The sequence below is a fragment of the Scomber scombrus genome, chromosome 16 (assembly GCF_963691925.1).
Source record: "Scomber scombrus chromosome 16, fScoSco1.1, whole genome shotgun sequence".
Lineage (NCBI taxonomy): Eukaryota > Metazoa > Chordata > Actinopteri > Scombriformes > Scombridae > Scomber > Scomber scombrus.
Genome location: NC_084985.1, coordinates 4331122 through 4355502, shown reverse-complemented (window position 1 = coordinate 4355502; position 24381 = coordinate 4331122). Strand labels below are relative to the sequence as shown.

Sequence of the window (24381 nt, the reverse complement as noted above, 5' to 3'; positions counted from 1 at the left end):
ACAGACATTATTAAATACATCTGTGAAGTAAAAAAAAAGAAAAGAAAAGATGAGTAAAAACATCTTTTGTCTCTCACCATCCTTTCCCTTGTTCTTTTTCCAGAGGAAATATCCAACGATGCAGACTACCAGGAGCAACAGTACAACAACAGGTCCAATGACAGCACCAAGAGGAAACCCTGAAGAACCAAAACAGAACATTCAACTCTATTAAAGATAGAAATCTGGAGACAAATAAGACAAAATATAAATTAGATGAAAGTAAACTAAATGTGTTTCTCACCAGTCTTGCCCCAGTTTGTCTGAATTGCTGTTTTGTCCAGTTTGGTGATGATGTCGTCCTTCACATCAGTGAGATTAAACACACATTCGTACCTCCTCCAGTCTTCAGGTGTGACTGATGAAACGTTCAGGTCAACACTCCTCTGGAAGGATCCATCATGGTTGGGGAGGATCTCTCCAAGTTCCACGTTCTCATGAAGCTCCTCTCCATCTTTCCTCCAGAACATCTCGGCTCTGTTAGGGTAGAAACCTGTAGCGAAGCATCTGACTGGAGAGGAGGGAGTCTTCTGGAGGAGAGACACTGAGGGAAGGTCTAGAGAGAGAGAGAGAGAGAGAGAGAGAGAGAGAGAGAGAGAGAGAGAGAGAGAGAGAGAGAGAGAGAGAGAGAGAGAGAGAGAGAGAGAGAGAGAGAGAGAGAGAGAAATGTATAAAAAGAGTGGTGATAAATGTTATAGAGTGAGAAAATGTGATAAAGAGAGGAAAGAGAGAAAATGAAAGAGAAATGTGTGTAAACTGAGACTCAGCAGGTCTCTGTGTGTTGGTTCATATTTATTGTAATGTTACTGTAAGTTAGAAACAGAGGAGGCATATTAACATTGTTGTGTTCATGAAACTACATCAGGGGGGTATTCCAGGTAGGAGGTTCAACAAAATCTGAGTCTAACCCAGAACTCTGAGTTGACTTACTCTGAGATGGGAAACTCTGAGTATCCGGTTCCAGAACAGCTGATCTGAATTAGGTAAATCAACTCTGAGTATGTTAACCTTGAGTTTAGCGCGTGCGCGACCACTATACAAAGCCATCATCAATGGAGCCCCGATACCTTGATTCACCATGGCAACTACTGACAAAAAAAGCTCGAGTTACGTCACCTCACTGTAACTGGAGCTCCCCCTGCAGGCCTGTGGTGAATATGATCATATATTTCACAAAAAGTAACACCGCTGCAGACGCTAAGGAGAGAGAAGCGGCATGGGAGAAAATTGCTGCCCGATTCAATTCTTAAATTGTAATGCACCACTCCACTGACTTAACTTATCTCACTTAAAATTGTAGCATACAGGTGAAAAAGTGGTGTAACGTATTTGGAAGCAGCTAAAAATAAAATAAAAAAACATAATTGAGAAAAGTAAGGCACATTTTGCTGGGCTATGATTGTACCTCGCTTTGATTTTATTCATAGTTGACGTAGGCTATTAAACAAAGTAAATATTAATTCAGTGGCTACTTCAACATGTAGTAATTTAAACCTCAAACAGAAAGCTGCTTAACACATATGTCCTCTCATCTAATATCCTGCTTAGTAGATTAACATTTTACACTATTTTAACACTTTTATTTAACACAATTTTACATATAATACATATTGGAGTCATTGATTTTAAGACTAACATGTGACGATGTGTAAATGAATATTAAATAAAATACTTCCTAAAAATTAGATTAACAAGAAGGCAGATATGGCCGGACAATGTTAAGAAAGGATTGAGTGTAATGAACAGTGATACCGTTCTAACAGATATTCATCTCGGAATAAAAGCACATCCAATTGAGCCCTGAATACATCTCCAAACATAAGGCATTGCGAATTAATTCTGCCTCGATATGTATCGGATTGCGAAGAAACGGACAACCCATGTCTGGCAGTTTGCTTCAGGTAGGAGGAGACCGGTAGAAACTCAGGGTTTCTTAAAGAAAACCTGCCAGCGAGCAGGTTATGTTCACAGAGTCAGTTACCATGGTGACAGTTACCATGGTGACTGACTCAGAGTTCAGTTACCTCACTTTCTGTAACGGATAACACGGAGTTTCCCTCATCTCAGGGTTAACTTACTCTGAGTTTTCACATAACCCGCTTTCTGGAATACCCCCCAGATCTTTTCATCAACAAACATGTATTAGTCTGTATGAATTAGTACAGTAACATATGTCAAGCAGGAAGATAATTTCTGGCTGCTTTTTAGTGCCACATTGTAAAACACACTTCATTAAAAGTCGATGCAAACTAAATAAAACTCACCAAAACTCTCTAGGCGATGTTCCAAAAATCCTATGGTTTGGTTGAAATAAATCGTTAACCACCGGGCAAGATATAATTATTCTAGTAGCCTAATGCTATTTTCCATCTGTCGATGTTGGCCTCTCGTTAACAGGTGCTGCTCCTCGGATGCAGACCAAGATTAAACAATTAAACAATTTAAACAACAAAAAACAAAGTCCTAATATTGTTTCGGCTAGCCTATTCAAATCTAAGCATCACTGATAGGCTACATATAACGAGACAAACTCCTGAGCGTTATATCAAACATTCTAGGCAATATCAATAAGATAGCCCACCCACAGGCAAAGAAAATAAGATTTTAATTAACTTACCGTTTAATTTTGTAGATGTAAGGCCGGAATGATGGTGATGAAAACCGATGATATATGGGTCAATGACGTATAAGGATTTAGAACAACTCAATTGTAGAATAATAAAAACAAGCATATCTAATGCAGTAGTTCAAACATTCCGAATGTTGTGTACCTGAAGCTCCATATTATACATTTGAAATTAAGTGATTTTAGTGGGTTTTTCAAGATTAATTGGCACTGGCCTTTAAAAAGAGTCATGTGGTGCGACCACGATTCATCTTGAAATAAATTAATTTACTTAACACGCTTCACATCTTTTTTTACAAGTTTTCAGTAATATAAAGTGTTTGGAAACAAAGTATTTGCATTTTTTAAAAATCTTTGTAAATGATGGTCTTTTATTTATATAAGACATTTCAAGATGAATCATGGTCGCACCAAATGACTTTTTTTCAGGCCAGTGCCAATTAATCTTGAAAACCCACTAAAATCACTTTCAAATTGTAATATGAATTGTCAGGTACACAACATTCTGAATGTTTGAACTACTGCATTAGATATGCTTGTTTTTATTATTTAAAATTGAGTTGTTGAAAATCCTTATACGTCATTGACCCATATAGCACATGTCTGCTAAATTGTGCATCCTGCCGTCCTCTTCTGGAAAATGTCCAAACAATACTGTAGTGTGCTGTAATTTAAAACATCAGCATACTGTTTACGGCCTCTGTCCTGTTGCTCCAAGTTAATAAGCCCACAATGCATTGCTAACTACAGTACTAAACTGTTAAACATTAAAACAGTATTTTAGTGTTGAAAATTGGCTGTAAATTTACAGCAATTGCTTACAGTGTAGGCACTGTGTCTGGGACAGGGCTTTCAAGATTCATGAAAAGTTTGGAGTGAGATTACATCTGTTTGGGCCAGAGCGACTTGAAATTCTGTGCGTTTTGGCTGCAGCGGCCCCATTCAGTTCTCCCAATTATTTTTGCTAACTAAAAACAGTCACATTTTACATACTGTTCATAACTGACCAGCACAAATAGAAATTAAAATAATGGGTTAATCCAATAAAAGACTAATTCAGCTAAATAAAATACCTTTTTTTGATGATATTGATCTCAAATGGATCAATAAGAAAAAAGATATTTGGCCATAAATGAGCCTCTTAACCCTCATACTGTTCATATTCAGACTTTTCACAGTATCCCACCATAATTAGTCTCTTACAAATTTCTGCACAACAAACCATTCATAAAGCTGAAACCAACACAAATCTTTTAACAAAGCTGAACTTCTAAAAAATCCTTGTGTTCATCATATTAAAAAGACCTCCTCATAATCTCCTGTGCTGTAACGTTTTGTATTTACAGCACAGCCTAACATAACATAACATAACATAACATAACATGTCACATCATGCTGGCATGGAGTCAGCGCTGCGGACTACCAGTACTGGGAGAGACTCCTGTCCAAAGAATGCAGGTTTGACTGTTTTGTTTCTCTGTGTATAGCGACTATCCTGGCAACGAATAAGCCACTCGGGTGGGTGCAGGATCGGACTTGTTTTTAACACACTTAGCTGGATGAATGAATGAATTTGTAGGGGAGGGACCATATGTTTTTCCAGATCAGGTTTGTGAATAAATTATTCCAGTATGAGACAACATTGGGGGTACTGATGTTTTCTTTTTGAAATAATGCACGTACAGTACGGTTGTTTTTTGCTGACAAGCAGATTCGACCAACTTCAGTTTGTACAGGCTCCAGAGGTAAGGGGTCAGACTCAGGTAACAAAACATTTTGGAAAAATGTAACTACCTTTATCCGTCAACATTTCTACAAAAACTTTGCTTTGGACTATAAAAATGTATTGTTTGGTTTCTTTTCAGTCACGGCTTTCCAATTAAACCAATATTATATAATCAATTTGATATTATTTTTAGCCAAAGCTCATATTCAAAACCGCAAATTTACAAATCAAATACTTTGCACTCACCGTTTCAGAAACGAAATCAAACAATACATCAACCTAATTAGTCAATCTGAAAATAAGAAAGCCATCAAGACCATAGCACTATTTTCTCTGTTTCCACGTTTTTGAATAGACCTCTGTTTGCCTAACATAAAATGTACTTATCCTTTGTCTTCTCCTGCCTGTCATGATACTATGTAACTGAACCTGTTGACAGTATTCCATTTTTTATTTGTAACCCCCTCATCCCTCATTTCACAATGTACATCCCAACTAACAAATCTTCAATAAAAAAAAAATAAAAAAAATGGAAGCGAATAGTTTCCAAACTCGGCAGCGCCATCTTGAACGTTTCCGGTGCATGCCGGGTAAAAAACAAACAAACACGGATTCTACTTATATGGGCATCAGGAGGGGCATGAGGCGCCCTCCTGAACCTGTGAACCAATCAACCTGTCAATAACGACGTAGCCACGCCCTAATGCATACCCTGCTTTATCGTCAAATATAAAATCAGGGAGGCCAAAATGTCCCAAATGAACATCATACTGCATTGAAGAAGGCTTTAAACTAGCGATTGAGACCATAAACACATTTTGAAAACGTTTACTGAGGTTAGAAATCAAGTGAGAAGTTGGTGAATTCTCCATTGACTTGTATAGAGACGGAAGTCCTTTTGACACTAGAACGGTCGCCCCCTGGTGGCCTTTTGATAGAATGCAGTTTTAAGTTACTTCCGCGTTGGCATCATGTTATAGAGGCTAGAGAGGCTTTATCTTTAAGCTTTGAGGCTTTATTTTGGGTTTCTTAACTTTATTAGTGCTTGGAAGTCACATTATAACATATAGAATAATACCTGTAATGTAATGTATGATGTTTTATAGGCTAATGTCATTTAAAGTGCAGAGATGTGTTGACTTTGTGGGAGGTTAGAGGTCACTGTCAGCTACAGATCAACACTCTGGAGCTTGTGGGGCTGCAGTAATGTTATTCTTCTTCTTTTGTTCTGTGTGGATGTTCTGGGGTTGAAAACAGTCCTGATCAAAAATATCAACATCAAACAATGTGGTTTTATTGGTGTTACAGTGACTAAATGTGGTGAACGTTTCCCTCCAGAGGTTCAAAACTGCATTTAATGTGCAGCAGTACAGTTTCAGTAATTCATTAAAAATAGATTTATTTAAAACAGATCAGTGTGTGCAGTGATACCATGTTGTTATACAATTTGATTTATGAAAGCAGCTTATTCATAAACACTGTCCATTCATAAAAAACGTATTGTGTTATATTTATCATACTAATGTACAGTATGTTAAGATTAGTTTTAGGTCCACACATTAGTTTCAAAATAAAACACTCAGGATCCAAATCTTCATTACTTCAGAGTGAAAACGACCAAAAATAATTCCTTTTTTTTTTCTCTCTTCACATCTTCAGTGGGATGAACTAAGACACCAGTGAGAGAAACATGGATGCAATTAAGGGAACTAAGACTCACCCACTGCGGCTTGAACTTGAAGCTCTTCCAGCTCAGTGATGATGGATATTTAAGTTAAATACTGAGTTTACCTTTACAGAAGAGTCAGCAGTGTGACAGCGCCCCCCTCTGGTTAGATTATGTATCTTTCCTCTGAGCTGTTGATGGGAAACCACCTGAGGATATCTCCTAACTTTCTGTTGGTGTCAATTTTTCAAATCATTATGATCATAAATGACTCTGGTCATGTGTATTCATTAAATTAGGAGAAATTAACTCAAATTAAATCCATTGAAAATGTGTCTTCACTGGGTTTCCTGAGGACTTTTATTCATTTATAAAACCCGTATCACTACAATTTTTAAACAAATTGAGATGTTACACTGTAATTTACACCAAAATCACCAATAAACACTGTTATTACAGAATAGTACCAAAGAAAAATGACAAATAGGAGCCATAAAAAGAAGCTTTGAGAGAAATCAAATTAAAAAAAAAAAAAAAGGAAATTGTTCTTCAGTTTGCAACACAAGATTCAGCTTTAATCAGTTTAGTATGTACACATACTATTTGATTGGTGTAAAGTGAAGATCAAAATCCAGCTCCCCATGTAAAACTGTGCAATAAAAACAAAAAAGAAGCTGATGCTAAAATTAACACGACCGCAAACATCTGTACAGATTAGCAATCATTTTCACACCATCAAAGAGAGATTGGCACACTGGCATCAAACAAGAACTGTGTTGAAACAAACTCTGCTTCAGTTTAAGTGTTTATAACCTCATCTGTGACTAAAGGAAAATCATTTTTAATGTGTTCATAGTTGAGTATAAAATCAAACACTAGATCCTGTTTATGGACATTAAGAAACAAACATGATGTGACTCTGAGCTCTTTCTTATTTCTTTACTCATGTTTTTGGTCTCTGGAAGCTGCTGCAGTGACAAAATAAAACATCTGCAGGAACAGCCGGACAGCCGCATCACTTCTCTCAAGATGTGTTTAACTCACACAGTGAAGGAAAGTGATGCTTCTAGCTACGACTGTCAAACAGAAGACAACCTGCATTTAACATCAGCTGCAGCAAAGGAATGAAGCAGAATGAAAAAAGAATGAAAAAAATAATAATTTACTGGAGTTCATCATCCTCTTCTAATCTTCACTGGTTTACTGTTAGGAAGATAAAAAGACAAACAAAGTGGAAGATCAAATCTGTTAGTGTTCATATAACGAAGTCTGTTTCATTTCATTCAGTATGAGATATTTCTGGGTAAAAAGCTAAAGGTTATTGGTTGAATTAGTTTTTCAGACATCAAGGTTATAATAAAAACACAACATGTCAACATTTTCCTGTAGTTGAACTGGACCTGACTCTGAGAAATGCTTCATTAGACTGACTTCTTACATCTACAACATTTGGTACCTGGTGGACTTTACAATCAGACAAATTAGGCAACTGTCTGGGGCCCCAACTAAGAGAGCCCCAAACACTTATAGACTTGTTATGATGTTTAGATATGAAAGATATTGAATGATGTTACTATTCTAACTCATTGAACCCCAAAAAATAATGTACAAAAGACCCCAAACCTCTTGAAAATATGCAACTGTATACTCCTACTTCAGAGGATTCCGATTTTTACTCACAAAACATAACTATTAAAATATGAGATGGAGAGAGATGTTTTTAAACTCTGTTATTCTTTCTATAGCTTTGGCAACACTGTATTCAAACAGTCATGCTAATAAAGCACTTTGAATTGAGAAAAAGAAAGAGACAGAGAATTGTGAGAGACAGAAAATAGAGAAAAAAAGGGTGATATCATTAAACTACCCAGAATGACATCAAACGTTTACAATTGTAGTAAGTTTAAGTCCACTGTGTTAACAATACCTCTTTCTTTAACTCTTGTGTATTATGAATGAATGTACTTTTAGTATTTAATAACTTTATTTCAGATAAAAGTTGTTAGCCAATACCAACATGAGTTTGAGAAAGGATAAAAATAAAGAAAGTCAGCGTTTGTCTGAGGCCCCAAAATCACTGAATCCACCTCTGATCACAAGTTCATGTCTAAATTGTGTTTTCACCTTTAAAATACAACAGTTTGAGAGAGTTTAAATAATTTAATATATGTTTAGTTCAGTAAGGTAATGAAGTACTCACCATCAGGACCTCGAACAACAACCGATGATGATGATCATCATAAAGTGCCTGAAGCTGTAAAAAGAAAAACAATTTGAGTAGAAAAGAAGATTTTTATCATGAGAGACAAAACTGGACATGAGTGATGACTTACTAACATCTGGCTCTGTCGAGTTGTTCTTATTTACATTTTAATATCTCTCAGTATTTATAAAAATACTTATATATGCTGTCAAGTATTATATATGCTGTCCAAATATTACAAGACAAACATTTAATATTTATAAATACTTACTGTTGGCAGATTGAAAGCCTGAAATACAAAAAACAGTATCAGTTATTTATTATTTATTCAGAATTTATGAAAGAACACAAAGAGAAAACAAAACTATCTGTGTCATTATTACAGGATATGTAAACTAATTGTATGTCTAATATTTACACTTTATGGACTTTGTATCACCAGAAGTAAAATATATGATGCTATAACAACATTAACACCAAAAACAATAGCACATACATGTACAGTCAGGTCCATAAATATTTGGACACTGACACAAGTTTTGTTAATTTACCTGTTTACCAAAACATATTCAACTTACAGCTATATAATGAACATGGGTTTAACGTGCAGACTCTCAGCTTTAATTTGAGGGTATTCACATCGGATTCACATTGGAGAAAGGGTTTAGGAATTACAGCTCTTTAATATGTACCACCCTCTTTTTGAAGGGACCGTAAATAATTGGACCACTGATTTAAAGCTGTTTCATGGACAGGTGTGGGCAATTCCTTTGTTATTTCATCATCAATTGAAAAAGAGACGTAAAAACATCTTTTCTCTCTCACCTTCCCTTTCTTTGTTCTTTTTCCAGAGGAAGTATCCAGTGATGCCGGCTACCAGGAGCAACAGTACAACAACAGGTCCAATGACAGCACCAAGAGGGAACCCTGAAGAACCAAAACAGAACATTCAACTTAGTTTATCTCACCCTTTAATCACTTAATTGATTTTATTTATTAACATAACTTTAGTCATTTAAGTTTTCAAAAGAAGACAAACATGTTGATGCTGAGTGTGTTTTAGTAAAAAACCACAAAGTTTTACAGTAATCTCATTAGTTTGAACAGAAACACGGACGTGCAAAACATTACTGTTTGAATTTTAGTATTTATATTACAATACTGACCTGATGAAAACTGTGTTACAGTGTTGATCATAATTATGCTTTTACAGGCTAAATTTTAACTTGTGTAATAATACATAACGGTGGCTTCAACTGCTGTAAGAGCACTTGTATGAGGGGAAAACAGAAAAAAGAAGTAGATGTTAAAGGAGGCTTGATGCTCTGACATGTGGAAATAATAAAATACAAAATGAATAAATAACAATAATAATGGTAATAATAATAATAATAATAATAATAATAATAATAATAATAATAATAACTTTATATAGAACCTTTTAAAAACAGAGTTTACAAAGTGCATTGACAGACAAAGCAAAGAGAACAATAGAAAGCAAGACATACAATGCAGAGAGCAGTAGACATTAACAAGATGAAGACAATAAAATACAGTAAGGAGATGATGAAAATTAAAAAATAATAAATAAAATAAAATAAAATGAATGATTTTTAAAGAAATGTAACTCGCTCTGATCATTTGGAAAAATAAAACTGATTAAAAACTTCTTATTAATTATGTTGGTATTAAAAGACACATAAAATCTAGATCCACCACAAATGAACAAAATATAAATCAGATGAAAGTAAACTATTGGCGCTTTTCCACTACACAGTTCCAGCACGACTCGCCTCGCCTCGTTTTTTTTTGCGTTTCCACTAGGGATAGTACCTGGTACCTGATACTTTTTTAGTACCTGCTCTGGTGAGGTTCCAAGCGAGCCAAGCCGATACTAAAATGTGACGTCGACACACTGCTGGCCGCTGATTGGTCAGAAGAGTTGTTGCTGGAAGAGTCATGAGCCGTCCGGCATTTTTAAATACAGCAGCAAGTACACCATCGCCTCAATATCCTCCATTGTTTATATGTTTTGTGTCGTGTATAAAACGAAGTCACGGCAGTTTCGCAGAGCCGTGCTATGACGACCCCGCCCACGTTGAGTTGGTACTATTTTGTAATGGAAAAGGTCTGTTCTGGAACCGTACCGAGGCGAGGCGAGTCGTGCTGGAACTGTGTAGTGGAAAAGCGCCATTTATGTGTTTAACAACACCATCACTTCTGATTCCAGTCTTACCTTCATTAGATTTGATCGCAGCTTTGTCCAGTTTGGTGATGATGTCGTCATTCACACCAGAGAGCCAAAACACACATTCGTACTTCCTCCAGTCTTCAGGTCTGACTGATGAAAGGTCCAGGTCAACATTCATCTGGAAGGATCCATCATGGTTGGGGAGGATCTCTCCAAGTTCCACGTTCTCATGAAGCTCCTCTCCATCTTTCCTCCAGAACATCTTGGCTCTGTCAGGGTAGAAACCTGTAGCGAAGCAGCTGACTGGAGAGGAGGGAGTCTTCTGGAGGAGAGACACTGAGGGAAGGTCTACAGAGACAATGAGAAAGACAGTTTATAGTTTCTTTATTATTATTTACAGTATATTATTATTATTATTATTATCATTCATGTTTGATGTAATATATTTAAAAGCATTAGTAACACTTAGATATGCATGTAGCTGACACAGCATCAGGACAGCTCAGATCATCATCTGGTTAGAGTCACCTTTGACCCTGAGATGAGTAAACTGTTGGATATAGAGACTGACACGGTCTCTCTCTTGGACAAACAACAACCCCTTAACATTCCATGAAGAAACTCAAAGTAACAGATTTTGGTGTCTCCCATCAGATTGGACTCATGCAGCCGCCATAAGTTATGGAAACACCCCCCCAATTCCTTAGTCTCCCTCTGTGTGTCTTGAAAGAAACACCACAGAGTATGAAAGACAATGTTTGTGTTAAACTTATACATAGACATTTTGTTAAATAGTATGGCTTTCAACACACATTACTTATATCTACATCAATTACTCAGAGAAAACTTCCATTATTGCAGCTATTACAGCCATCACAGATAAATTGATATTTGAAGAACTGTGAACAAAAATGTTGTTATGAGAATGTTTACTTAATGTGAGAAAGTGCTACATTGATGTTATGTTTAAATTATGATGATAATCAAAAATCTATGATAGAGGGTAGAATAACAATGTGTTATGCTTGATCATATTAATCCTTTTCAGGTTTTATTGAATGGCAGCTTGATGAATCAAGCTGCCATTCATATCATGTCATATCAATGCCAGAATGATACATCCTGTGTTCTGTGTTACTGTATTATAGTGTGCATTTTATAATCACGATTAAATAATGAATGAATGATGATGATGAAAAGTTTTGCGGTAAAAAGCTGGAAATTAGATCCTCAAAGACTACAGCTTTAAGAAGTGCTAATGCTACTGTGATGTAACGCTTATAAAGAATAGATACTGTTCACTAAATAATTATCACTCCACCACCTCTCCTGACATCTAGGTGCATGAGAAAGAGTCAGAGACAGGTGCAGGATGCAGGGACAGTGCAGAGATCCTTTGCTGTGCTGACTGATGAAAGGGATTCGACAGAATAATTTGTCAATGGGAATATTGAATGTTAAACATTTCAGTCAAGGTTTCCTGTATCACTTTTTCAAAATGTGATAACTTAATATCATACCGTTCCCAGGTGAACCGTCTTATGCTATGCCACTTTCAAACTGTAAATCAACAATAAACCCTTAAATTCATTGTCATTTATTTGTAAAGGCATAAACCACCCAAAAATATCAGAATTTGTGAATGACTATCTCACCTGTATATTACTCTAATTATTAAATGAATGATTCATTAATTTCTATACTTTTAGATTTTAATATCTTCTAACGTGATCTGGGACCAAACACTTCCTCTGGATGTAATTACAAAATCTACCCATCATTTTTCTCAGAGTATTGTCAGATCAAAGTGTCAAAACACCTGTTAAAAGGCACCAGAATACAGGAAATGACATCTACTCTGTTAAAAATGTTCTGGGGGAGGACCTCCAGACCCCCTCTTTACATTGTCCCACCCACATTTCAAATGTTTCCTATGCCCATGCTGTATATGGTCATGTTTCTTTACTCAAAGTACAAATTTAATAAAATGTCTTTGATGTATGGTGGCGACCATGAAAGGGCCTGAAAATATTGGGGGCCCGCTCAACTTCCCTCAAATCTCACTCCAAGGTTTTTCTGAAAAGTTGACAGCACTGCACACCTCTTATAATATTAATCTTATAACCTTTTAGTTATTCTTTACCGTATCTTATTTTGCACACCAACTTTTATTCTGACTTAAGTTTTTATCGTAATCTTGTATTTTTCGTCAGCAAACGTACTGAGAAAAGGCCTTTTAAAGTAAGCATGTGACTAAGTTTTGCAATTCAGCCTGTTTTTGACATTTTTGAGGATTTTGACGTGTGGCCACAGCTGAGATCTCTCCAGAAAGTTATTAAACAGTGAACGAGTTAAATTGGACTTTTCCTCCATCTGTCATCAACCTATGAGAGCTTTTTGGCAGATAAACGTCTGTCAACCCTACGACTCATCAATCCTCAATCATAATCGAGAGGAACAAAGTCTGCAGGCAGACAACCACCGGACCAGGCAATCGGAGAAACGGCCAGCCGAACCGGACCATCCTCACAGCAACCCGACCGGACCTGCGACGCTCTCTGAGATCTTCCACTTGGTGTGCGTACGCGTGGTTCTGAAGGACGGATAGCTGAGGCCCTCCAACCAGATAAAAGTAGGATCCAAATATTGCTTTAATTAAGGGTTGATGCCAGATCAAGTAATTCAAATTTTCTTTAAAGGTAAAACTCAGTAGAACTTACACGTTTTCTTAGTTTCCACATAATTACATATCCTTCATTTAAATTCATCATTCACCATCATCTTTCATTCATGCTGCTATATCGAGTAACAATCTGTTGAATTCATATTGTATTGAAAACTCATCATTACATTTATTTATACATCATTTATTAGTAGTGTGTAGTTACTAAAATCCATAAAACTCAATCAATTGTGTATGTCTATTCTTTGAAGTGATACAGGGGATCTATTGAACTGTAGAGCCATGAACTTTAGAAATTTGTCAGATTTATCAAAATGTATTGATTTATTTTAATTAATTAATTAAAATGTTCTCCTAAACAGAGGTGGGGCCCCTGAATGAGAGCTTATTAATTTAAACACCCAAAATTGCTACATGCAGTATATATGACAATCAAATAAACCTCACTGAAGTGTGGTTGAGAACAAAGACGGATGAAGAGAGGGGATGAGTGAGAGACTAGGTTAGAAAGAGAGGAGGACAGTGAGAGAGAGAGAAACAATCAGAAAGAGAGTGGTTATAAATGTAAGAGAGTGACAGAGAGAAAATGTGGTAAAGGTGGAGGGAGGGAGATAAAGAGAGGTGAAGAGAGGTGAGAGAGAAAATGAAAGAGAAATGTGTGTAAACTGAGACTCAGCAGGTCTCTGTGTGTTGGTTCATATTTATTGTAATGTTACTGTAAGTTAGAAACAGAGGAGGCATATTAACATTGTTGTGTTCATGAAACTACATCAGGTCATGTGATTCTACCTGTTCTCATCAGAGAGCTCCTCCCATAGTTCACAAACTTCTTCAGGTAGTAAGGACACCTCTGGATGATGTAGTGCGTTAACCATGCATTCAAAGCTCTGTTAGTGTCCCACTTCTGTTTGATGATTTCAGCTTGTTGTTTTCGAGCGATCCATTTCTCTGTCTTCAGGTCAAATGATATGAAGTCTTCTCCATCATAACCAATCCAAGTGGATCCATTTACATCTCCAGTCTCATCGTCCCATTCACATCCAATCATCACCTGGAGAATATGGACACCTGAGAGAGAGACAGAGACACAGAATCACATCGTCACCACAGAGACACACTGATCCACACACACCAAAACACAACATCTACACCTTCTGCTGTTATTGGCTGGATGGAAACCACTCACAGCCGATCATCATCTGGACAGTGTGGACGACTCAGAGAGAGACAGAGAAGCGCGCGCGCGCACACACACACACACACACACACACACACACACACACACACACACACACACACACACACACACACACACACACTGAGGTAGAGTCCTGACTAACACACACATATAATAAACCTGATCCTGGACTGAACGTTGCATCCACTAAAACCCTGCAGTCAGTGGATCAGTCCCACAATATCCTCTTGCTGTGAGAAACTACAGACTACACTGTCCTGAAGCTCCAGAAGCTTTTATTAAGGATTAGTTATTAGTGTGTGTAAAACATAAACAAACCTCCAGTTTGGTCGAAGCTATGCATCAAAGGTCCAATGCTGTCGTTGTAGAGCTGCTGATGAACCCTAAGGATCTCTTCTGGACTCTCCCAGAAATTTGGATCATCTTCTATGAGTCTGTTCACCCAGTCCTGTTTGGGTTCTCTTCTTCTGGTGTTGCTGTCATAGTGATCAACCTGAACATCATCAACCATCCCAACAGCCACAAACTCTGGGAAGTTTGGGGCTTGAGAGGACCCAGTGACCAAATTCTTCAGAGAGTGAATCACTGTAAGAAAAAGTTCATGTCATCATTTCAGTTTTCTAAATTACAGTTTTATAAATAACTTTTACATTAATAAATGTATTTTCTGTGCACAGAATCAAAAGAAGCTACAGTACATCCTCTTGATGATGTTGTGCAGTAAAGAAATGAATAGATAGGAGTGTGTCTTGAACACTTTTATTCTGAAATAAAACATTAAACCAGTCACTTATTTTTATTAACTCTAATATCCAACATGAAATGACTTAACATTTAGTCCTGATTCTAAAAATTGACTGCAGCAGAAAGTTTGAGCAGAATAAACGTTTTACAGGCGTCTGTAAATTTGAACAATGAGATTATTGTGTGTTTCATGATGCTCTGCTGTCCTCTGTCATTTATGTACTAAGATGTGTTTGTTCTGAGAAGTTTGCCTTCAAATCTTTGTCAGTTTTAACACTGTGAATGACTTTGTGACTAATTTGATCTCAGACTGATGTTTGCACATTTGTCCCTTTTAAGTGTTTTATTGTAACATCTGGTTTAATGCAGCTGTTGTTTTAATCAAAGACACTTTTATCAGATGGGAAACAATAAAGTAATCTGAACCTTCAACCTCTGATGTCTGAATACATGTAGATCATATTTCTGTATTTCTGTCATTAAAGTGTAAGAAAAACAAATATTGATATTTTCACTTTAGAAATCACTGTAACAATCACTTGTCATTACACAATAACATATTAAGACATTATATTGTATCATAACGAAACTTACAAATAACTCAATAGGAAGTCATTTTGAACACGAGATCAAAACCCCCTGCTCAACGGGAATAGACTGAGGAATAAGGAAGTGATTTTCCTCATTGTCGTTTGTTTGGAACAAAATTTAATAGAAAAACATGAGGTCATGGACAACTACAATGTTGACAAAATCAAGTTAAACTATGTTAAATGGTAGTTTAAAATGGGTTTTGGTGTATTTTACTTATATTTTACCTGTTTTTTTATTTCTCTGAGTGTGTTTTGGACTATTTTCCGCTGCCATTTTTGTTCAGAACGCGCTCGGATCTAAAAGGTCCTGATACATTTTAATCAAAGCGTTGCACAGACTGGATTTACATTTTAAATATGCCAATAATCTGTAAGGAAGTCGGAATTAAACATCTAATACAATGAGACAAACCTTGAATTTATTTAGCTATGGCTAAAATAATAAAAGAAAAGAAAAATACACGTTTTAATAACCCCATTTCAGAGATATAGCAAAACATATATAAAAAAACTGATACATTTAAGAAAAAAAAGGATTAATCAACGCGTTGAACAGACTGGAAGCCTTTTCTTAAACATTCAACGGACTAACAACAAACAAACCACATTAACTCACCTGCTGCTGCGCTGTGTAGACCCAGGAGGACCAGAACAACCAAGATCGTCATTCTGAACTGCAGAATCTACAACTTTATTGTCAAATGATGTTTCTTTATCCAGAGACACACAGACCGCTACTCTCCCATCCCACATTGTTGATCTGTGGGACTGGCACGAGCCCTGCCTTCAGCCTCCATCTGAACCAATGAGAATTCAGTATGAGACCAACGTCACTTAAATCTGTGTTAAACTGATCTGGTTATTAACGAAAGTGAAAGTAAGATTTGCCTGTTTTAGCCCATGTTATAGAGGCTAGAGAGGCTTTATCTTTAAGCTTTGGGACTTTATTTTGGGTTTCTTAACTTTATTAGTGCATGGAAGTTATATTATAACATATAAAATAATACCTGTAATGTTTTGTAGAATAATGTCATATAAAGTGCAGAGATGTGTTGACTTTCTGGGAGATCAGAGGTCACTGTCAGCGACAGATCAGCACTCTGGAGCTTGTGGGGCTGCAGTAATGTGTTATTCTTCTTCTGCTGTGTACACTGAAAACTGGCTAAATATTAGATATTTTATATAATGAATGTAGTCGGCTGTTTATTAGTGTTATTGACTCACTGCTGATTGATACGTTTATCTTTACAGAGGTGTGACAGCGCCCCCCTCTGGGAAAATAATTACCTTTTTTTCTCTCCTCACATCTTCAGTGAGATTCACCCACTGAGGGCTTGAACTTGAAGCTCTTCCAGCTCAGTGATGATGGATACTTAAGTTAAATACTGAGTTTACCTTTACAGAAGAGTCAGCAGTGTGACAGCGCCCCCCTCTGGTTAGATTATGTATCTTTCCTCTGAGCTGTTGATGGGAAACCACCTGAGGATATCTCCTAACTTTCTGTTGGTGTCAATTTTTCAAATCATTATGATCATAAATGACTCTGGTCATATATATTCATTAAATTAAGAGAAATGAACTCAAATTAAATCCATTCAAAATGTGTTTAGTGTTATTGAACAGCTTTACTGCTTCCTGAAACAAAACCTTTAACAAGGCTGAATTCCTGATCCTTAAACTATGAAGCTCAAATAAACAGACAAGTCTTCACTGGGTTTCCTGAGGACCCTTATCTCTACAATTTGTACACTAAATGAGATGTTACACTGTCATTTACACCAATATCACCAATAAAAACTGTTATTACAGAATAGTACTAACGAAAAATTACAAATAGGAGCCATAAAAAGAAGCTTTGAGAGAAATCAAATTAAAAAGAAAAAAAAATCAAGGAAACTGTTCTTCAGTTTGCAACACAAGATTCAGCTTTAATCAATGCAGTATGTAGACATACTATTTGATTGGTGTAAAGTGTATATCAAAATCCAGCTCTTCTAATCTTCACTGGTTTACTGTTAGGAAGATAAACAGACAAACAAAGTGGAAGATCAAATCTGTTAGTGTTCATGTAACGAAGTCTGTTTCATTTCATTCAGTATGAGATATTTCTGGGTAAAAAGCTAAAGGTTATTGGTTGAATTAGTTTTTCAGACATCAAGGTTATAAAAAAAACACAACATGTCAACATTTTCCTGTAGTTATACTGGACCTGACTCTGAGAAATGCTTCATTAGACTGACTTCTTACATCTACAACATTTGGTACCTGGTGGACTTTACAATCAGACAAGTTAGGCACCTGTCTGGGGCCCCAACTAAGAACGCCCCAAACACTTATAGACTTATTATGATGTTTAGATATGAAAGATAATGAATTATGTTACTATTCTAACTCATTGAACCCCAAAAATAATGTACAAAAGACCCCAAACCTCTTGAAAATATGCAACTGTATACTCCTACTTCAGAGGATTCCGATTTTACTCACAAAACATAACTATTAAAATATGAGATAGAGAGAGATGTTTTTAAACTCTGTTATTCTTTCTATAGCTTTGGCAACACTGTATTCAAACAGTCATGCTAATAAAGCACTTTTAATTGAATTGAGAAAAAGAGAGGGACAGAGAATTGTTAGAGACAGAAAATAGAGGAAAAAAGAGGTTATAAATATTATTAAACCCAGAATTACATCAAACATTTACAATTGTAAGTTTAAGAACATTGTGTTAACAATACCTCTTTCTTTAACTCTTGTGTATTATGAATGAATGTACTATTAGTATTTAATAACAATACTTCAGATGATAGTTGTGAGCCAATACCAACATGAGTTTGAGAAAGGATAAAAATAAAGGCCCCAAAATCACTGAATCCACCTCTGATCACAAGTTCATGTCTAAATTGTGTTTTCACCTTTAAAAAACAACAGTTTGAGAGGGTTTAAATAATTTCATATATGTTTAGTTCAGTAAGGTAAGTTGATGTAATGAAGTACTCACCATCAGGGCCTCGAACAACAACCGATGATGATGATCATCATGAAGTGTCTGAAGCTGTAAAAAGAAAATGATGGGAAAAACCTTAGATTTCAACCTCGACTTTGGAACAGCCAGCAGGGCCCCACCAGAGGATCTAAGACTACGGGCCGGCTCATATGTAGTCAACATATCTGCTATGTAGCTTGGAGGTAGACCCAGATGGGCTTTAAAAGTGATCCGTAAAATATTAAAATGGTAAATGGTCAAAGCACTTTTACACTACGTCTCATTCACCCATTCACACACATTAAAAAAAAAACAACACCATCCACCACAAATGAAAAAAATATAAATCAGATGAAAGTAAACTATATGTGTTTAACAACTCCATCACTTCTGATTCCAATCTTACCTTCATTAGATTTGATCGCAGCTTTGTCCAGTTTGGTGATGATGTCGTCCTTCACACCAGAGAGCTGAAACACACATTCATACCTCCTCCAGTCTTCAGGTGCGACTGATGAAAGGTTCAGCTTAACACTCATCTGGGAGGATCTGTCGTGGTTTGGGAGGATCTCTCCAAGTTCCACGTCCTCATGAATCTCCTCTCCATCTTTCCTCCAGAACATCTCGGCTCTGCTAGGGTAGAAACCTGTAGCGAAGCAGCGGACTGGAGAGGAGGGAGTCTTCTGGAGGAGAGACACTGAGGGAAGGTCTAGAGAGACAATGAGAAAGACAGTTTATTGTTTCTTTATTATTATTTACAGTATATTATTATTATAATTCCTGTTTGATATTTAAATGTATTCGTAACATTTATATATTCTTTATATATGACATGCAAATAAACCTCATTGAAGTGTGATTGAGAAAAGGTGGGATGGACAGAGGAAAAGAAAGAGGTGAGGAGTGAGAGAGAGAAAGAGTGAGACAGGACAGACAAAAAAAGAGAAAGAAAGTGGAGAAATAGAGTGGTTATAAATGTGAAAAAGGGACAGAGAGAAAATGTGGTAAAGGTGGAGGGAGGGAGATAAAGAGAGGTGAGAGAGAAAATGAAAGAGAAATGTGTGTAAACTGAGACTCAGCAGGTCTCTGTGTGTTGGTTCATATTTATTGTAATGTTACTGTAAGTTAGAAACAGAGGAGGCATATTAACATTGTTGTGTTCATGAAACTACATCAGGTCATGTGATTCTACCTGTTCTCAGCAGAGAGCTCCTCCCATAGTTCACATACTCCTTCAGCCACTCAACGCATATCTGGGTGATGGCGTTCTTCCAGCGTTCTCCTTCACCAGTCTTCTCCCATTTCAGTTTGGTGATGACAGCCTGTGGGTTTGCAGCGATCCATGTCAGAGTCTTTAGGTCAATTGACAGGAAATCTTCTCCATCATAACCATACTGATAGAATCCATTAACCTCTCCAGTCTCATTGTCCAATTCACATCCATGCATCTGCTGGATAATGTGGACACCTGAGAGAGAGACAGAGACACAGACTGCAGTAAACCAGAGTGAGATCTCAGCACAGTCAACTGTCATCAGCTGATATCACATCTTCACCACAGAGACACACTGATCCACACACACCAAAACACAACATCTACACCTTCTACCCCAACATATCCCTGATTCACAACTGGATGGCCTCCTATCAGAGTATAGCCTCTCTTGAGTGTACAACAGCTCAATAGAACCAGACCCACTACTGTACAGGCATGGTGAGACATAGCTGTATCCATAAGAGACTACCTCAAAAGAAGAGCTACACCTCTCCCGCACCTTTCCACACAATAACGTAAGACCTCGGGACGTTCCAGCTTTAATAGTTTAAAGAAACTGACAGAATACATTTATATGTAATAATGTCCTTTTCCTTCCAGTCCACTACTGCTTTTATTTGGTTGGTGAATGTATTTTTAATTTTTAATCTTTTAATTTTTTATTTATAATTGACAGGATTAATATTTTTTATCATTCTGTAAAATTCCTTTCGTGACTCTGTCTTGTCTACCCTTGTTTTAATTGTTAATGTGCTGCCGTACGGTTGTAGTTTGTTTTGTGTGTCTTTTGAAAATAAAAAATGTTGATCACAAAAAAAACAAAAAAACAAAAAACATCTACACCTTCTGCTGTATGGAAACAACTCGTAGCCAATCATCATCTGGACAGTGTGGATGAATGTAGAGAGAGACAGAGAAGCAAAGACTGCTGGGAAACAGAGTCCACTTCCTGTATTTACCACAGAGACACACTGCTTCCACTGAGAACAACACAGAGGTGGAGTCCTGACTAACACACATATAATAAAACCTGATCCTGGACTTTACATCCACTAAAACCCTGCAGCCAGTGGATCAGTCCCACTATAATCTCTTACTGTGAGAAACTACAGACTAGACTGTCCTGAAGCTCCTGAAGCTTTTATTCAGGATTAGTCACTGATGTCTGTGTGTGTGTGTGTGTGTGTGTGTGTGTGTGTGTGTGTGTGTGTGTGTGTGTGTGTGTGTGTGTGTGTGTGTTCGTTCATATTTGTTAACCACTATACAAAAAACAGTGAAACATAAACAAACCTCCAGTTTGGTTAAAGCGCTCCCTCAAAGTTTCGAGGCTGGCTTTGAAGAACTGCTGGTTACCCCTATGGCTCTCAGTCTCCCACTTCCAGGACAGTGAATCTTCTGGGAATTCGTCCACCCAGTCATGTTTGGGTACTGCTTTCATGGTGTTGCTGTCATAGTGTTCAACCTGAACATCATCAAATGTCCTAACAGCCACATACTCTGGGAAGTTTGGGACTTGAGAGGATGCAGTTTGGAAATACTTCATAGAGTGAGTCACTGTAAGAAAAAGTTCATGTCATCATTTCAGTTTTCTGAATTACAGTTTTATAAATAACTTCTTTCAGCAGCTTTTCTCTAAAACTGTGAAACAATTTGAGATATTTCAATTGTTCTTTTTTTGCAGCAATTGGGAACAATTTTAAGTAAAGGAATATAATGCAACTTATGAATAAATTACCAATGAAAAGTCATATTTAAATCATTTCCTGTGAACTGCTATGATGCGAAATGCAATAATTGGTCCAAATCACATCTGTTGATTTAATGGATGTATTATAATTATTTTATAATCTTCCTGTATTGATTTTAGCCATTTCATGCAGAAAAATTGCTGTGATTTTGCAAAACTTGAAGCTCAGAAATATTGCAAATTTCTTGACTTTGGGTTAATAATTACGATCACAAAATCACACAGCTCTCCTGCCAGGGACATTACCCTGCCAAATGTAATAGAAAACATGACGTCACGAACAACTTATATGTCAATTACAGAAAGTATCTACAACTGCGTTAAAGTGTACTGTAAAAAGACTTTGTTGTATTTTAGTTACATCTTTATTTAGTGTGTGTTGGACTATTTTGAGCTTCAATTTTGTCCAAATCGTGCTCAGACTGAGACCACTTAAAAGATCCTAATAAAATATTATAAAAATAAATAATAGCAATAGCAATCAAATAATAGCATTGATTTAAAACAGTGAAAGAAAGAAAAAAACGCGTTTTAACAGCCCCTTTTCAGAAATATAGGGCCAAAAAACTGATAGATGACCTAAAAAATAGACATTAATCAACACATTGCACAGACTGGATTTAAAGTGAACCAACTAAAGTTTGTGACTTTTTAAACATTTCTATCTGCAAAGAAGTCAGGAAAATAAACAAGGGAGTAGGTTTGATGTGGACATTGGTGGGGACATAAAAGTGCTCCAAGGCAGCACTCCTGAAAGTTGATGGTTTTTTGCACATCATCACACTAACATTTGACACAATGCTGAATCTCATGACTAACATATTTATCATTATGTAACCTCACCTGTGAATTTCCAGCATCTCCTTCATCCTCTCCTTCTCTACCTCCTCCAGCTTCTACTTCTCTACCTCCTCCAGCCTCTCCTCCTCTATCTGCTCCAGCTTCTCCTTCTCTACCTCCTCCAGCTTCTCCTTCTCTACCTCCTCCAGCCTCCCCTTCTCTATCTCCTCCAGCTTCTCCTCCTCTACCTCCTTCAGCTTCTACTTCTCTACCTCCTCCTGCCTCTCCTCCTCCTCTACCTTCTCTGGCTTCTCCTTCACCTCCAGCCTCTCTGCTGTCTGTCACCTGACAAAAATATGTCGATGCATGACATATGAACAGATATATTAGGGACACAACAGGGATACTGTTATTGTCTGAGGAAAACATGTTCACACAATTATTACATGTAATTTATTCCCCCAAAATATGGATGTATAAAATCACATGAGCATCTGGAATCTGATGTTTTATTGTATTTTCCCCATAATGTTCTTTATTAGTTTTTTTAAACAGTTGCTCCCTTCCACACAAATAAAACATCAAAATAATAAATAAATATAACTTTAAAAGTGTATCTCTTTGGCATTAAATATTGGCTTATATTCAATATCAGTATTGTTGAGGCTCTACAATATATACCCTTTAAGTAACTTACACTTTGACTTCTAAAGAAGTTACTTATGTCCATTTTCCGAGTCTTCGACATCATTGACATCCGTCATGACGATCCGCTTTATCGTCAAATATAAAATCAGGGAGGCCAAACTTTCACAAATGAACATCAAACTGCATTGAAGAAGGCTTTAAACTAGCGATTGAGACCATAAACACGTTTTTAAAAACGTTTACTGAGGTTAGAAATCAAGTGAGAAGTTGGTGAATTCTCCATTGACTTGTATAGAGACGGAAGTCTTTTTGAACACAAAACGGTCGCCCCCTGGTGGCCTTTTGATATAATGCAGTTTTAAATTACTTCCGCGTTGGCCTGATTGCAGAGGACCGGAGCTCCCCGCCTGCATTCAACGGACTAACAACAAAAAAACTACATTGACTCACCTGCTGCTGCGCTGTATAGACCCAGGAGGACCAGAAAAACCAAGATCTTCATTCTGAACTGTAGTAGCCTACCTATAACTTTACTGTCAACTGATATATTTTTTATCCAGAGTCACAGACTGCTCCTCCTGTGTGCCACACCGCTGACCTGTGGGTAGGACTGGCAGGTGAGCTCACTTCAGCCTCAATCTGAGCCAATGAGAATTTAATTGAGACCAACGTCACTTTTTTTTCTTCTTTTTGACCAAAGTTCATCCTGAAGAAGTTTAATTATGTTAATGTGTATAAATGGTACTTTTGTATTTATAATTGTAAACGTTATAGTCTAAAATGTAAGAGGAGTATTTTTTTTTTTTTTTTTTTTTTTTTTTTACAATACTTGACTGTATTTTGTCTTCCACATATTTAATATGACGAATCATTTTAAAAACACCACAAATGTCTTTTATTCTGCAATTTGATGACTTTTCCTAGAGTGGCCCAAAATGCACAAACATTTAAATATTTTAAATGTTATACTTTTGTCCATTGAGGCTGTTCTGGGTCAATTTTGAGCCGTATCTATTGACATGTGTTTTAGTGAAATGAATAGTAAATAGTTTTAATAGGATAGCAGTTATGAGGATTTCTTTTTATGATGTAGCAGTGAAGACTGATGGCTCTAATGGTTATACAATAAACCCCACAGCTCCATAAAGTTCTTGTCATTTTCATTTTTAATAAAATAACATTTCAATCATTATTGCTATGTTATATTTTCATGTCTTAGGTAAAATAGGACATGATATTATGTGATAGTAGCTGTTTTTTCTCCATAAATGAGTG

At 36.6% G+C, this 24381-nt stretch overlaps 2 protein-coding genes across 2 annotated transcripts in view; both read right to left on the bottom strand.

Annotated features, from left to right (window-relative positions):
- LOC133996494 (major histocompatibility complex class I-related gene protein-like) overlaps window positions 1-16376 on the bottom strand; it is a 636344-nt gene extending 619968 nt beyond the window's left edge. Inside the window, exons 1-4 of the mRNA XM_062436081.1 lie at window positions 16286-16376; window positions 14651-14917; window positions 13924-14202; window positions 10497-10799 (exon numbers count right to left, since the gene is read on the bottom strand). Of these exons, the coding sequence (XP_062292065.1) occupies window positions 10497-10799; window positions 13924-14202; window positions 14651-14917; window positions 16286-16337 (901 nt within the window). The 5' untranslated portion in view covers window positions 16338-16376. The remainder of the gene's footprint in view (window positions 1-10496; window positions 10800-13923; window positions 14203-14650; window positions 14918-16285) is intronic.
- Window positions 16377-18707: 2331 nt separating this feature from the next.
- LOC133996892 (class I histocompatibility antigen, F10 alpha chain-like) lies at window positions 18708-21474 on the bottom strand. Its single transcript, XM_062436407.1, has 4 exons — window positions 21222-21474; window positions 19848-20123; window positions 19062-19364; window positions 18708-18724 (listed from the first exon to the last, which is right to left on the bottom strand). The coding sequence occupies exons 1-4, from the start codon at window positions 21472-21474 to the stop codon at window positions 18708-18710; spliced, it is 849 nt and encodes a 282-aa protein (XP_062292391.1).
- Window positions 21475-24381: the final 2907 nt, after the last annotated feature.

Excerpts from the sequence above, each read along its gene's own strand:
- LOC133996892 (XM_062436407.1), bottom strand. The coding sequence starts at position 21,474 with ATGAAGTATTTCCAAACTGCATCCTCTCAAGTCCCAAACTTCCCAGAG. Across the intron at positions 20,124-21,221 it reads GCGCTTTAACCAAACTGGAG|GTGTCCACATTATCCAGCAG; the intron begins GTTTGTTTATGT and ends TCTCTCTCTCAG. Across the intron at positions 19,365-19,847 it reads GAGCTCTCTGCTGAGAACAG|ACCTTCCCTCAGTGTCTCTC; the intron begins GTAGAATCACAT and ends TTGTCTCTCTAG.